Source organism: Pongo pygmaeus, chromosome 5 (assembly GCF_028885625.2).
Source record: "Pongo pygmaeus isolate AG05252 chromosome 5, NHGRI_mPonPyg2-v2.0_pri, whole genome shotgun sequence".
Taxonomy (NCBI): domain Eukaryota; kingdom Metazoa; phylum Chordata; class Mammalia; order Primates; family Hominidae; genus Pongo; species Pongo pygmaeus.
In genome coordinates, this window is record NC_072378.2 from 108,512,789 (window position 1) to 108,526,201 (window position 13,413).

The window sequence follows — 13,413 nt, forward strand, 5'->3', positions numbered from 1 at the left end:
GGCGCCCCTCCCCCTTCTCCCCGCCCCGCTGCCTAGCCCGGGCGGGACCTGCGGCTGGGCGGCGGGGGGAGGGGGCTGCCCCGCGCGAGGCCGTCGATTCGCTCGCGGCTCCCCCGCGGCCTGGCCGGGGGGCGGTGTCTGCTGCGCCAGGTTCGCTGGCCGCACGTCTCCAGGTCCTCCTGTTCCTGGGAGGCGGGCGCGGCAAGACTGGGAGGTGGCGGCGGCGGGCGAGGACTCGCCGAGGACGGGGCTCCGGCCCGGGATAACCAACTCTCCTTCTCTCTCCTCTCGTGCTTCCCCAGGCGGCGGCGGCGGCGGCGGCGCCCGGGAGCTTTCGCGGCGTCCACGTCCCTCCCCCGCTGCACCCCGCCCCGGCGCGAGAGGAGAGCGCGAGAGCCCCAGCCGCGGGCGGGCGGGCGGCGAAGATGGCAGAGGCACCGGCCTCCCCGGCCCCGCTCTCTCCGCTCGAAGTGGAGCTGGACCCGGAGTTCGAGCCCCAGAGCCGTCCGCGATCCTGTACGTGGCCCCTGCAAAGGCCGGAGCTCCAAGCGAGCCCTGCCAAGCCCTCGGGGGAGACGGCCGCCGACTCCATGATCCCCGAGGAGGAGGACGATGAAGACGACGAGGACGGCGGGGGACGGGCCGGCTCGGCCATGGCGATCGGCGGCGGCGGGAGCGGCACGCTGGGCTCCGGGCTGCTCCTTGAGGACTCGGCCCGGGTGCTGGCACCCGGAGGGCAAGACCCGGGGTCTGGGCCAGCCACCGCGGCGGGCGCGCTGAGCGGGGGTACACAGGCGCTGCTGCAGCCTCAGCAACCACTGCCACCGCCGCAGCCGGGGGCGGCTGGGGGCTCCGGGCAGCCAAGGAAATGTTCGTCGCGGCGGAACGCCTGGGGAAACCTGTCCTACGCGGACCTGATCACCCGCGCCATCGAGAGCTCCCCGGACAAACGACTCACTCTGTCCCAGATCTACGAGTGGATGGTGCGTTGCGTGCCCTACTTCAAGGATAAGGGCGACAGCAACAGCTCTGCCGGCTGGAAGGTGCGTACCCACCCCGGGCTGGCGGCAGGACCCACCGGGCCTCCTGCGCAGCGCGAGACGCGTCTCGGATTCGTCGGAGTGCGCCTGCGGGCTCCAGGGCAAGGGGTTGGCAGGGGGAGCCTCCGCTGTGAGGCTTTGGGGGTTCTCTTTGATCCCCGGAGTAGAGGCACCTGGGGACGGCCTCGGAGGGGGGAAGGAGGCTCCCCAGAAGACTGGGGCATGGCCAGGTGAGGAGAGGGGGCAGGGGACGCCGGCGAGGGAAGGGCGAACGGACAGGAGTACATTTGCTGGATTCTCAGGACAGCGCCGAGGAGGTAGGTCCGCAGCCAACTTTGGAGTAGAGTTTACCGTAGTGGGGGTCTGGTGCGGGCGCTGTGGGTGGAGTGAGAGGTGTGGGGGTGTTGGGGACGCAGTGTCTAGAGGAGGGGTTGGATGTGTGGTTTCCAGTCTGTCGCAGGAGCGTGTTGCGTCGTCACTAGCTGAATGAGAACCTTCGGGTCCAAGTTTCAGCTTGTGGGTGTTAACACCTACAAGGCACATCGATCCCTTTAGAAAGAGCAGTGGTTGCAAACCTCTTCCTGGACGGCTTCTTTTCCTTGCCTATATTGATACCTTTCCTTCTCAGAGATGTCGCTCCAGTAAACCTGCTTCTGACTAGCTGCTTCTGAAATGTTCTGGGGCCTCGAACCGGCAGGTCTGGCCACCTCAATCCAGACTGGCTGCTCCCGCCGAGGCCTGGACTCTGGCACTGTTTGAGGGAAGGGCTCTGGTGTGGGGGACTCGGGGCCTGCGCTTCATTCACTCTGGCGTTTGGGAGGAGGTTTGGGGGCTGGGCCGGGCCGTAATGGCTTCTACCTGTAAATGAACCCGAAGAGAGACTCTCTACCGTTCCTTATCATCCTCTTGGGGCACGGGACACGTGGTAGGGAGAGAGGTGTGGAAAGGCCTATGATGTAATGACTTCCTGCAGTTGGGTATCCAAAGAGATTAACTCCTCTGCCCCTGCTGGGCTGCTGATATCCAGCTGCTTTGCTCTTCCTAGGCACCTCCCTGGCCCCTTCCCCCAAGACAGTAATGTGTCAGTACCAGGCCAAAGAGTCCTGTGCGATTGGAGATATACATCTCTTATCAGCTGCTCCTATTTGCGATTTAGCTTAGATTTTTGTTTTGTTTTGTTTTATATGAAAGAAGTAGTTGCTTCCTCCTTCCCTTCCTTCATTGTCATTGGGGAGCCCTCTGTCTTCCTGGGTTTCAGGAGGTATAAAAATAAGAACAGTTTAATCTTAGTGGAGAATTCAATGGAAGCACTGGAGACGAGCCTGTAGATGAAAAAGCTAAAGAACTTAATGTAGAGAATGTTTTATTTTGCTTCTAGAAAACACTTGCAAAGTTAAATACGGCTTATATCAGAGAGGCTTTGTATTAGATACTTTAAAAGCAAAACACGTGTGCTTTGATATTAATCCACAAATGTGTCTCATTTCTTTTAACAAATGCTAACATTATGAGTCTTATATTTGGTCTAATTTAATTGCTTTGTAAAAGAATGCCAGGTGTATGATATGAGAGTTCTTTACAGAAAGAATGAAAGTTAGACAATTCCATTTGAAAAGAGCACTAGTGTGATATCTTTTAAAACTGGGTTTCCAAGTGGATGGGAAGGGTTAATCTCAGTGTATAGTATTAGGAAGGGGTAAGCGGACAGGATCTGAGAACATGGATTTGGGGGTTCGAAATATTTTTCAGATTTCTCCCACTTGAAATTTAGTCTTGCATGTTTGAATTTGGTGAGGAGAATATGTTAGTGAAAACTTAGTTAACTTTAAACTTAGTTAAAACGTTAATGTAGGAAGGCATTTTCACCTTTCCTGTGATTTTTAAGGTTACAAAAATAATTTAATTTCACAAATAATATTTCTTGTTATTGTGTTTATAGTTAAATATAATAAGTTTAATGAATTTTATTTTTGGGGGGAAAATTTACATGAGAAAATGGTATTACCAAAAGTAGCCACGAATTGAGATTGGGCTAGTTACATTTTCATATAGTTTGTAGGACTTGCAATACAGATTTTGGGCCTAGTCATACACTTTATGGTTTTATGTCATAATCATTTTTTTGTCTCATGGTTTTTTTTTTTACCCTTCTCTGATATCTCATTTCTCTACAACTAAAATCTTACAAAATACTGTAAATTGAAATTCTCAAGGCTTAATATGCTTAATACAGGGCACACATTTTATGATTCTTTTTACCTTAAAATTTTTTACCAATTCCATTTCCGAGTGTCACATGGCAACTAATCCTTGACGACTAAAGGGATATAATTTTGTTAGAGTTTTTATAAGATGATCTTCATCAAAAGATGCAGCCATGCAGGAACTTTCAAATCTTTGATGATGGAGAAGGCCCTTTGAAACTGGAGCTGGTTTCATATTTTGATTATGACTAATAGCCTTTTTTTTTTGTGCTTGTGGTTTAGTGGAAGAAGAGGGAAAAGGGAGAGGTCAGGAGCTAATTGTGACCCATTTCCAAGTGCCCAAGTTTAGGAGTTGATTCTTGTCATGATTAGTCATTTTGGAAGCATGCATGTGCATTTAAACCACACTACTTTCATTCTGAGTAATGTAAGAGGATTTTTAACTTCCAAAAATGTCTAGAATTCAGGTTAACATCTCCTAGTCATGTGTGCATAAAGGGCACGGTATGCAGGGCCTTACTTCTTTTGAGGCTATTTGGGCCATTGCATTATGAGACCTTGTAACCAAAATTATCACCCTAACATCATAAAATGAAAGAATTAGAAAAGAGGGCTTGGAGATCAGAATCTAAACCAGTGGTTCTCAACCCTGGTTGCATGTTTGAATTACCTGGGAACTTCTGAAAAATACAAATACCCAGAGAATTTGATATAATTTGGCTTGTGTGTGGCTTAGCATTGATGGTTTTGTGGGTTTTTTTTTTTTGAGTTTCTTAGGTGATTCTAATGTATAGTTAGGATGAAGTTTTCTGATCTAGTTCAGCCCTCTTATTTTACTGGTGAAAAACCTGATTTTTGGAAAAGCTAATGACTTTAAGATCACACAGCTAGTTAGTAGAGAGGTAATTAGTAGCCACAGTTCTAGAGGTTTTTGTTTTCCATTTTCTTCTTTAAATTGATCTTTTTTAAAAGGTCATTTACTAGGTAATGGATAGTCTCACATAAGTAGAGGTTGCTTTCCTGAAAGACTTATTTGCCTCTCAATCTAAAAACATCTTGCTTATTATTTCAGCATCAAAAGGATGGGCAAATGTAGATGGAGGCTGAGTGAGTGTATCATGTTTGCATAGCTGTCCAGTGCCTGTCAGTAGGGGTACTTAGGAACTATGAAGTGATAAAAGAGGTAAGAAGAATAGCATTTTAACAAAAAGAGGAAGCCCTTGGTTACTTACATTTGTCAGATACTGTGTCAGGGAGAAGGATGATGGCTATCTCACAGGTTCCCTTACCTCGGGCATTAAAGTAGAAATGAACAATCAGATGTGGTTAAGAGGGGAAAAGGTTACATTTCCTTTAATTCAGATTAAGCCTGCACTGCACCCATGATTGAACAAGTGAGTTCTCTCAGTTCCTCTTGTCTTGGGGAGACCTCTAAGGACTCCAGGGCTTACCTGGTAAGGCCTATCTATCACTTATTTTGTTGTACACACCACACATCTGCTTTTCCCATGGGTCAGGGTGTAATCAAATTAGGCAGACTTGAGTTTCTGTAGTGGTTCCCATAATTTCACAAATGTGGGGGATACTGTGTTAGATTTCTGCTGCTGCTGTTGCAGAAGATAATTCTTCAAGAGTCCGAGTCTTCTTTCATGTAAGAATGTGTATTGTTATGGCTTCTTGCCAAGATAAAAAGATGAGGGCTGTCCTGTCACATAATGCTTATTTATGTCCTCACTGTTTCTGTTCTTTAGATTATTACATCCAGTTCCTTTTCAACACACTGTGTTAGGAAAATGTTATTTTAACTGCAACTCAGTTTTAAATTTTTTTTAAATTTGAAAATGTCATAATCATTCCACATTGGCTCATAATTTTGACCTCAGTCACCTTTTGGAGTAACTCACCAAAAGGCCAGTTATGGTCGTGTGTGAAGAATCTGTCTGCTTGGCCCGTGTTGCCAAAATGTCGTTTTGTAATTTCCTTTGGCAATACTGTCTTCGTCAGTGATTCTCAACTAATATACTTCCTCTTTCTACAGCCCCAGTACACTAGAGGGACTGGTTTTCCTCTTTTTCAAAGCTGTGTCATTGACCTCTGAAGTGAAGAAATTGGCCCTTTTAGACTTTGATCTGTGAGTCTCATGTAACAGAGACTCTTTAAAAAAGAAGCTAAGTATGTGTTTTGATATGTTTATCTCCTTTTTAGAAAATGAAATGAAACTACAGCAGACTTATTTTTAGGAGATTTTAGGAGTGTTCTATTTTAAGAAAATGACACCATACAAGAACATCTTGTAGTTAAACTTTTTAGTACTCTGCTTGTGATTCTTACTTAAAACCTGCAAGATACTTTTATTTGGAAAATTAATGAAGAGGCCTTGTCTCACTAATAAGTCATTTAATTTGGTCTGGCAAAAGTTTACCATCCATTCAAAGATCTTCATGAAAATGCAAAGATAAGGCTGTTTAGGCTTGAGCCCAGGAGTTCAAGACCAGCTTGGGCACATAGCAAAACCCCATCTTAATTTATTTATTTTTTTAAAGACTGTTTAGGCCTGTGCATTCTGGCAGGTTTCCCCACTTACCCAGAGCAGGTGCATCAAATTCCAGATTCCCAGGGCTGGAGGGAATATGGAATTTATTTTGTTTGTATACCCACTTATTTTGCCTGTAGGGACAGAATTGACCCTATTCTCAACTCCTCATTTCTCTTCTTTTCCTGCATCACAAATTGAGGGGTCCTGAAGAGCCACTTTACCTTTTTGGTGCTATAAAAGGAGCTGGGGATCATAAATGCAAAGACGAGTTGATATCAGTGGATGTTACAGCTGGTATACAGTAAGTGAATGAAAGATTGGAAAGAGAAAACCCTTTTTACCTATTTGCATCACATCCCATTTCATGTATTCAACAAATGTTTGTCAAAGGCATGCTGCTTGCAGAGCATTCTGCCAGGACCTAGAGATATAGTGGTAGCAGAAGGCAGATAAAGTTCCAGTTCACTCACAGGAGTTCATATTCTGATGGAGGAGACAGAAAATAAGCTATAGCATATCTGTGCTTTGTGAATTTGTCATTGCTGCCTATTCTCGTTGCCTTTTTTTACATCTGTATTTCTGCTTTCTCTAGTACTTCAACTCTGCTGAGAAGTTGCTGGGAAGTGGCAAATTTGGTGTCGGGCATGGCTTGGAGCTGGCCTTTAACTCTCTGCAGATCATTTTGAGCTTGCTTTGGAGATGGAAAGCCATCGTACCATGGCTCCTGTGGATTGGGTCTGTTTGGGAGAAGCTTTGGTTTTCCAAGCTCCACCTGGATTAGATAGAGCACATCTTTGGCCCTGGACTGATCTGGGATCGCCAGTTCTGTCTCCCAGGGCCTGATGTAGATCTGGCCTTTCTCTGGAGTGGATGTGGAGCCTTGATGCCACTGACTCATCTGTATTACTTGTTGCCTAAAACTCAGAACTAAAAGAGATCTTAAAGATCATCTAACTACTTTATTTTGCAGGTGAGAAACATGCTAGGACTATGTGAGTGACTGGGTTCAGGGTTCCACAGCTAGTAGGGGTGGAGTGACGGGTGTGTCCAGTCGGTGCAGTGGTTCATGCCTATGATTTTAACACTTTGGGAGGCCAAGGCAGGAGGATTGCCTGAGGCCAGGAGTTTGAGACCAGCCTGGGCAACAAAATGAGACCTCATCTCTACCAGGAAAAAAAAACAAAAACAAAACTAGGCCAGGTGCGGTGGCTCATGCCTGTCATCCCAGCACTTTGGGAGGCCCAGGCGGGTGGATCACCTGAGGTCAGAAGTTCGAGACCAGCCTTACCAACATGGTGAAACCCTGTCTCAACTATAAGTACAAAAAGTTAGCCGGGCATGGTGGCGCATGCCTGTAATCCCAGCTACTCGGGAGGCTGTGGCAGGAGAATTGCTTGAACCTGGGAGGCGGAGGTTGCAGTGAGCCAAGATTGCACCGTTGCACTCCAGCCTGGGCAACAAGAGCGAAACTCCATCTCAAAAAAAAAAAAATTAGCTCTGTTGTGGTGGTGCACGCCTGTAGTCCCAGCTACTTGAGAGGCTGAGGCAGGAGGATCCCTTAATCCCAGGAGTTTGAGACTGCAGTGAGCACGACTGCACCACTGCACTCCAGCCTGGGTGACAGAGTGAGACCCTCTCTCTCTCTCTCTTTTTTTTTTTTTTTAAAGAGTGTGTTCGTACCACTGTACTGTAGTGTCTGTTGTCTACCATTGTGGTTTCATAGCTGTTCATCACAGTGCTGTTTGCCTCAAGTTCTGCAAGCTCTTCACTTGCTGTCTTCTGCTTCTCCTCCCCTCTTCTAGGCTGGCTCGCACTGGAGTCGCTGTGTTTCTCTTTTTGTGTTCTCCATCAGCACTCTCCACTTCCCTTGCTAAATGCCTTTTCTTTCAACGCCACCTTACCCTGCCCCCCATGGCTGCTACCTGTTTATTTTGTCATTTTGCTATGACTCTTGAATATTTTTAAGCACAGTGTAAGAGGCTTTAAATTAGGGAATGTGTCTGCCAGACAAATAAGTGTTTCTAATATTTGGAGCTGCTGTTTGGATTGTATAATCAACCCATATGGATAGCCTGAGTTCTGGGGCTGTGACTCTGAAAGGGGCTGATGTGACTCAGGAGTGAGCTGGTGTCATGAGTAGAGTCTTTTGGATACTTGCAGCTCTGAAGGTGGCATCAGCCTTAGACCTCCTAGCATCGATGTTGATGTGATGTGGTGTAAATGTGAGATGATGCTGTGCTATCTGGGGTTTCTTGCAGTGCCTTGTTACCCAATGCATAAGTCTCTGAAAACTCCATAAGTGTCTATCACTACTTACCACAGAAACTGAAGGAAGCGTGATCTTGGGATGACCTTGTTGCATTAAGAGAAAAAGGAAATGAAGTTTGCCGTCTGTATGTAACCCCGCTATTTGTATCATCAACATGCACTGTCCAGAAAGTCACCATAGAGTTGTTTTGCCTAAAGTTTATTTAACTCATTTTTAGGAACAAAGCTGTTATGTAAAGCCTTGGTTGTTTGTAATGTTCTGCATTTTGGGGCAGAAGTCCCAAATGTACTTCAAGTTTTTTATCCATGGATTGGGAAGTAGAAGTCATGTATGAAAGGAGAGGAGATAGCAGGCAGTCTTTGAGATGAACTATTTCAAGGACCAGTCTGCAGTTCTTCCGAGTTAGAGTTCTGAGTATGTGGTTAGGCTAGTGATGATGATAGAACACCCCAGTTCTGACTGCATCATTGCCCAGACAGACCCAGTATCTTTCACCATTTTATTCTTGACCAAACAACGTTCATTTCCCAGTATCTTAGTCTCCCCTAAAGGAAAAAGAACTACGGTAGCTGGCATCCATAGAGTACTGTGATGTACCACTCCTGGTAAAACGGAAATGTCTGATTGGAGTGTGTTTCAAGCCAGGCTTCTCTATAGTTCGCTTGTTCCACTTTTCACTCCTGAGTTTTTGAGGTTTTAATCTTGAGACTTTTTCTCTGCAGTGCCTCAGTTACTACTATGGAATAACATAATAAGCGAAGAGGATGACTTCTCTGCTGGGCTGTGGTTCTTCTAGTAATTCTACTCCTGGGTCATTTCCTGGGGTGAGGAGGCCAGGTTATCTTCTGGAGGCTCACCACACCTTGGTGTCCAGATGTGCCCTAGGACTGCAGTGGAGAGGTGAGCACAGAGTAAGGAAAGCACGTGGCACATGTGTAGGGGGCAAGGCTGGAGCAGGAAGTAAACTCTCCCCCAAACAAACGAACAAACAGCATACATTACCTTCCTTCTGGAGTGAACCTATAGTAAACCCAACAGAGATGTGTTTGGCAGTCATCAGTATGTGTTTAGGAATTTGTTTGAAAACCATTAGGGGGTGGGGTGGGGTGGAAGAATCCACATCATATTTTCCCTTGCGTGTTTTTTTGTTTTTGTTTTTGTTGTTGTTGTTTTTTTTTTTTTGAGACAGAATCTCGCTCTGTCGCCTAGGCTGGAGTGCAGTGGCGTGATCTCGGCTCACTGCAAGCTCCGCCTCCTGGGTTCATGCCATTCTCCTGCCTCAGCCTCCCGAGTAGCTGGGACTACAGGTGCTCACCACCACTCCCAGCTAATTTTTTGTATTTTTAGTAGAGACGGGGTTTCACCGTGTTAGCCAGGATGGTCTCGATCTCCTGACCTCCTGATGTGCCTGCCTCGGCCTCCCGAAGTGCTGGGATTACAGGCATGAGCCACTGCGCCCGGCTCCCTTGTGTATTTTTATTTTAAATTTTTTATTTGAGACAAGGCCTCGCTCTGTCACCTAGGCTGGAGTGCAGTGGCACAATCATAGCTCTCCACAGCTTCAAACTCCCGGCTGTCTCTGTAGAGAGCTATGATCCTCCTGCCTCAGCTGCCCTAGTAGCTGGGACTACTAATGAGCGCCACGACACCCAGCTAACTTTATGTTTTTTTTGTAGAGATATGAGGTCTCACTTTGTTGCCAGGTTGGTCTCAAACTCCTGGGCTCAAGCGATCCTCTTGCTTGGGCCTCCCAAAGTGCTGGGATTACAAATGTGAGCCCCTGCAACCAGCCTTTCTTGTATTTCAGATGTCTAGTGAAGTTAATTAAGTTAGCCCTTGAAGGTATTGAGAATTTACTTTAAATTCAGAGCCAGCAGAGGGAGTACACAAGTCTTTAAGCTGATGTCAAGTATTTTTTTCTCCACACAGCTAAAATAATACCTTGATTATTTTTTAAAGAACTCTGATATATAGTGTTTCCATGTAAGTTTATTGTCATCATTAGAAAAGGAAAATTTAGGAGAGGGGGTGTGGAGATTAAAAACTTAAAGCAAGTGTTTTAAAGGAAACCCTGGTCTTCTAAGACCCATGATTTACTTCCCACTCCTAGATCATTAAATGAGAGTGCTTTTAACTGAAAAATATCCTCCCCTGCCTTTCATCTTTTTACTACTCAGTTCCTGATACTACATGTTCATTTATACCTAAGACCAAATTTTTACAGAGTAGTCAAGTGTCTGGATCAGTGGGATGTTCTGTGTTTTAGTGCTATTTTGATTGGGACTTTTGATATTTTCCAAGGCTTCACAGTTGCTCATGGGTGAGAGAAATGTATGTGTGTATATTTCTCTCAGGTAAGAGAGAAAGGTAAGGTAAAAAGTAAGAACAACATTATTTCCAATTCAAAAATGAATAGTCATGGATCTACAGGAGACTACTATAACTTTGAACTTTTTATAATTATGTAATGCTGTATCGGTTTCTCACCTCCCTCCACTATGCCCTGTATTTTGGTGGTGGGGGTTTATTTTTGACATGGCAGTTGGAGTGGGTTAAATAGAGTTCCTCTAAAATTCATGTCTTCCTGGAACTTTATAATGGTGACCTTATTGGGAAATAGGATCTTTCCTGAAGTAATTAGTTAAATTAAAGTGAAGTCATATTAGCTTAGGGTGGGTCCTAAATCTAGTGACTGGTGTGTATAAGAAGAGGAGAAAATACATAGAGACCCAAATAAGGCCGTGGGAAGTTGGAGACAAATATTAGAGTGATGCAGTTATAAGCCAAAGAACACCAAGGATTGCCAGGAGCCGCCAGAAGCTGGTAGGGGCAAGAAAAGATCCTCCCCTAGAGCCTTCCCAGGGAGCATGGCTTTGCCAACGCCTTCATTTTGGACTTCTAGCCTCCAGAACTGAGAGAGAGTGAATTTTTGTTGTTTTAAGCCCTGAAATTTGTGGTAATTCGTTATGGCAGTCCTAAGAAAGTAACCTAGGAGCCTAGGGATAGAAGAGTGGGAATGGCAGAGTTGCAGACGGAGAAGAATAAAAAGACTTTATTTAGATTCAAATCAAAGTGTTAATAATCATTCATAGGCTACTTTCTTGTCATCTACATTTCTTCTTTTTTTAATCCTGCAGTGAGGACAGAGGGAGACATGAATTTTCCTTGATTTCCCAGTTAGAGCTACTAGAACATGTCCCCTTTTGCATTTTGAATAAGGTATGTCCTTCCCCTTAGTCCCCCTCCTTACTGAATTTCTTTTTCTCTGCCTGTTTTGTGAACTGACAGTATGGCTGTGCTTGTTGATTGTGGACTTGAGGTTTACAGTAAGTCCATGAAGTCTGGCTGAGGGCTTTGGTCTAGAAGAGTCTGTCTTTGAGGGGAGGGGAGGGAGAAGCCAAGGATCCTCAGTGGAAGAATAGTGTGGAAGAAGAAGCCTCCTTTTGGCCCTGTCAGGACTTGAGAAGATGGAGGCATACCATGTTCACTGCCATCAGTGATGGTAGTAAGGCTAATCCAAATCTCTCTGGAGTCCCCTCAGTGTGTCCTGTGCTTGGTTCAAGCCTTGCAGAGTCTCACACACTTGGTCCTTCAGGCTCGCGTCTGCTCTGTTTATATTTACATTCAAAAAACCAGCTCTTCTTTTAAAGCATAGAACATGGAGTGGTTGTCCTCATAGAAGCAGCAGCAGTAGCAGTAGATATCTCTTGTAGGTACCCAGTAGGTGTTTGGCTTGAAATGTTCAGACATTTAAGAATCAGAATTGCATCTGTTTATTCTCATATTTTAAAATGATATTTTTGGGGAGGGGTGTCAGGGTTATATTAGAGATACGTTTGGTTTTTGCAATAAAAAGAAGAGTCTACACATTCATTTTCTAGCCTATTTATAATAATACTGACAATAATAGTAGTGGTGATTTATTGAGCCCTTATTATGTGCCCGTTACTCAACTAGGTTTTTTACGTTTAATATTGATCCTATAAGATAGGCATTTAAACGTAAACCTCAGTTTAAAGACAAGGAAATCGTTCAAGAAAGGTGAAAGTAACTTGCTTGGGATCCAAACCCAGGGCTCTCTGACTTGGGAGCATCTGCCTCTTCTAGTATACTTTCCTGTCTCCTGGAGTGTGGGTGGGACTTTGGGTGGGGTACAACAAGAAATTAAAGAGCTGTTGGCCGGGCGCGGTGGCTCATGCCTGTAATCCCAGCACTTTGGGAGACTGAGGCAGGCGGATCACGAGGTTAGGAGATCGAGACCATCCTGGCTAACACGGTGAAACCCCATCTCTACTAAAAATACAAAAAAATTAGCCGGGTGTGGTGGCGGGCACCTGTAGTCCCAGCTACTCGGGAGGCTGAGGCAGGAGAATGGCGTGAACCCAGGAGGCGGAGCTTGCAGTAAGCCGAGATTGCGCCACTGCACTCCAGCCTGGGTGACAGAGCGAGACTCTGTCTCAAAAATAAATAAATAAATAAATAAATAAATAAATAAATAAAGAGCTGCCATTTAAAAAGTTTCTACTCTATGCTGCATTCTTTACCTCTATCCCCAGGAACCCCCACCTTAATCCTTCTGACTCCATCTTGAATGCTCATCTTCAGAGTTGTGCTGACTGAGTAATAGCACCTCTCTGTGTGCTGGTGGGAAGTGAACTTGGCTCCGTGATTTAGGCTCCTTCCCTTGATTTTTGCATGAGCTAAATAACTTTTAAGAATTAGCTGGGCACAGTGGTTCACGCCTGTAATCCCAGCACTTTGGTAGGCTGAGGCGGGAGCATCACCTGAGGTGAGGAGTTTGAGACCAGCCTGGCCAACATGGTGAAATCCCGTCTCTACTAAAAATACAAAAAATTATCTGGGCATGGTGGCTGGCGCCTGTAATCCCAGCTACTCAGGAGGCCGAAGCAGGAGAATCGCTTGAACCCGGGAGGTGGAGGTTGCAGTGAGCCAAGATCACACCATTTTACTCCAGCCTGGGGGACAAGAGCAAGACTTTGTCTCAAAAATAAATAAGTAATAATAATAATAAAGACTTACGATATTGGTCGGGCGCAGCGGCTCACGCCTGTAATCCCAGCACTTTGGGAGGCCGAGGCAGGTGGATCATGAAGTCAGGAGTTCAAGACCAGCCTGACCAAGGTAGTGAAATCCCATCTCTACTAAAAATACAAAAAATTAGCTGGGCGTGGTGGCACATGCCTGTAATCCCAGCTACTCCGGAAGCTGAGGCAGAGAACTGGTTAAACCTGGAGGGGCGTAGGTTGCAGTGAGCTGAGATCATGCCACTGCACTTCAGCCTGGGCGGCAGAGCGAGACTCTGTCTCAAAAAAAAAAAAAAAGGGAGAAGAATTAGCGCGTACC

The 13,413-nt window shown here is 45.7% G+C and overlaps 1 protein-coding gene across 3 annotated transcripts in view; it reads left to right on the forward strand.

Annotated features, from left to right (window-relative positions):
* FOXO3 (forkhead box O3) overlaps positions 1 to 13,413 on the forward strand; it is a 124,963-nt gene that overhangs the window by 1,024 nt on the left and 110,526 nt on the right. The window contains exon 2 of one of the 3 annotated variants that reach the window (XM_054490004.2): positions 303 to 1,043. In XM_054490004.2, coding sequence (XP_054345979.1) covers positions 426 to 1,043 — 618 coding nt within the window. In that variant the 5' untranslated portion in view covers positions 303 to 425. Of the gene's footprint in view, positions 1 to 56; positions 1,044 to 1,290; positions 1,358 to 13,413 lie in introns of those variants that run through there. The other 2 variants (XM_054490006.2, XM_054490009.2) reach the window with 2 other exon arrangements.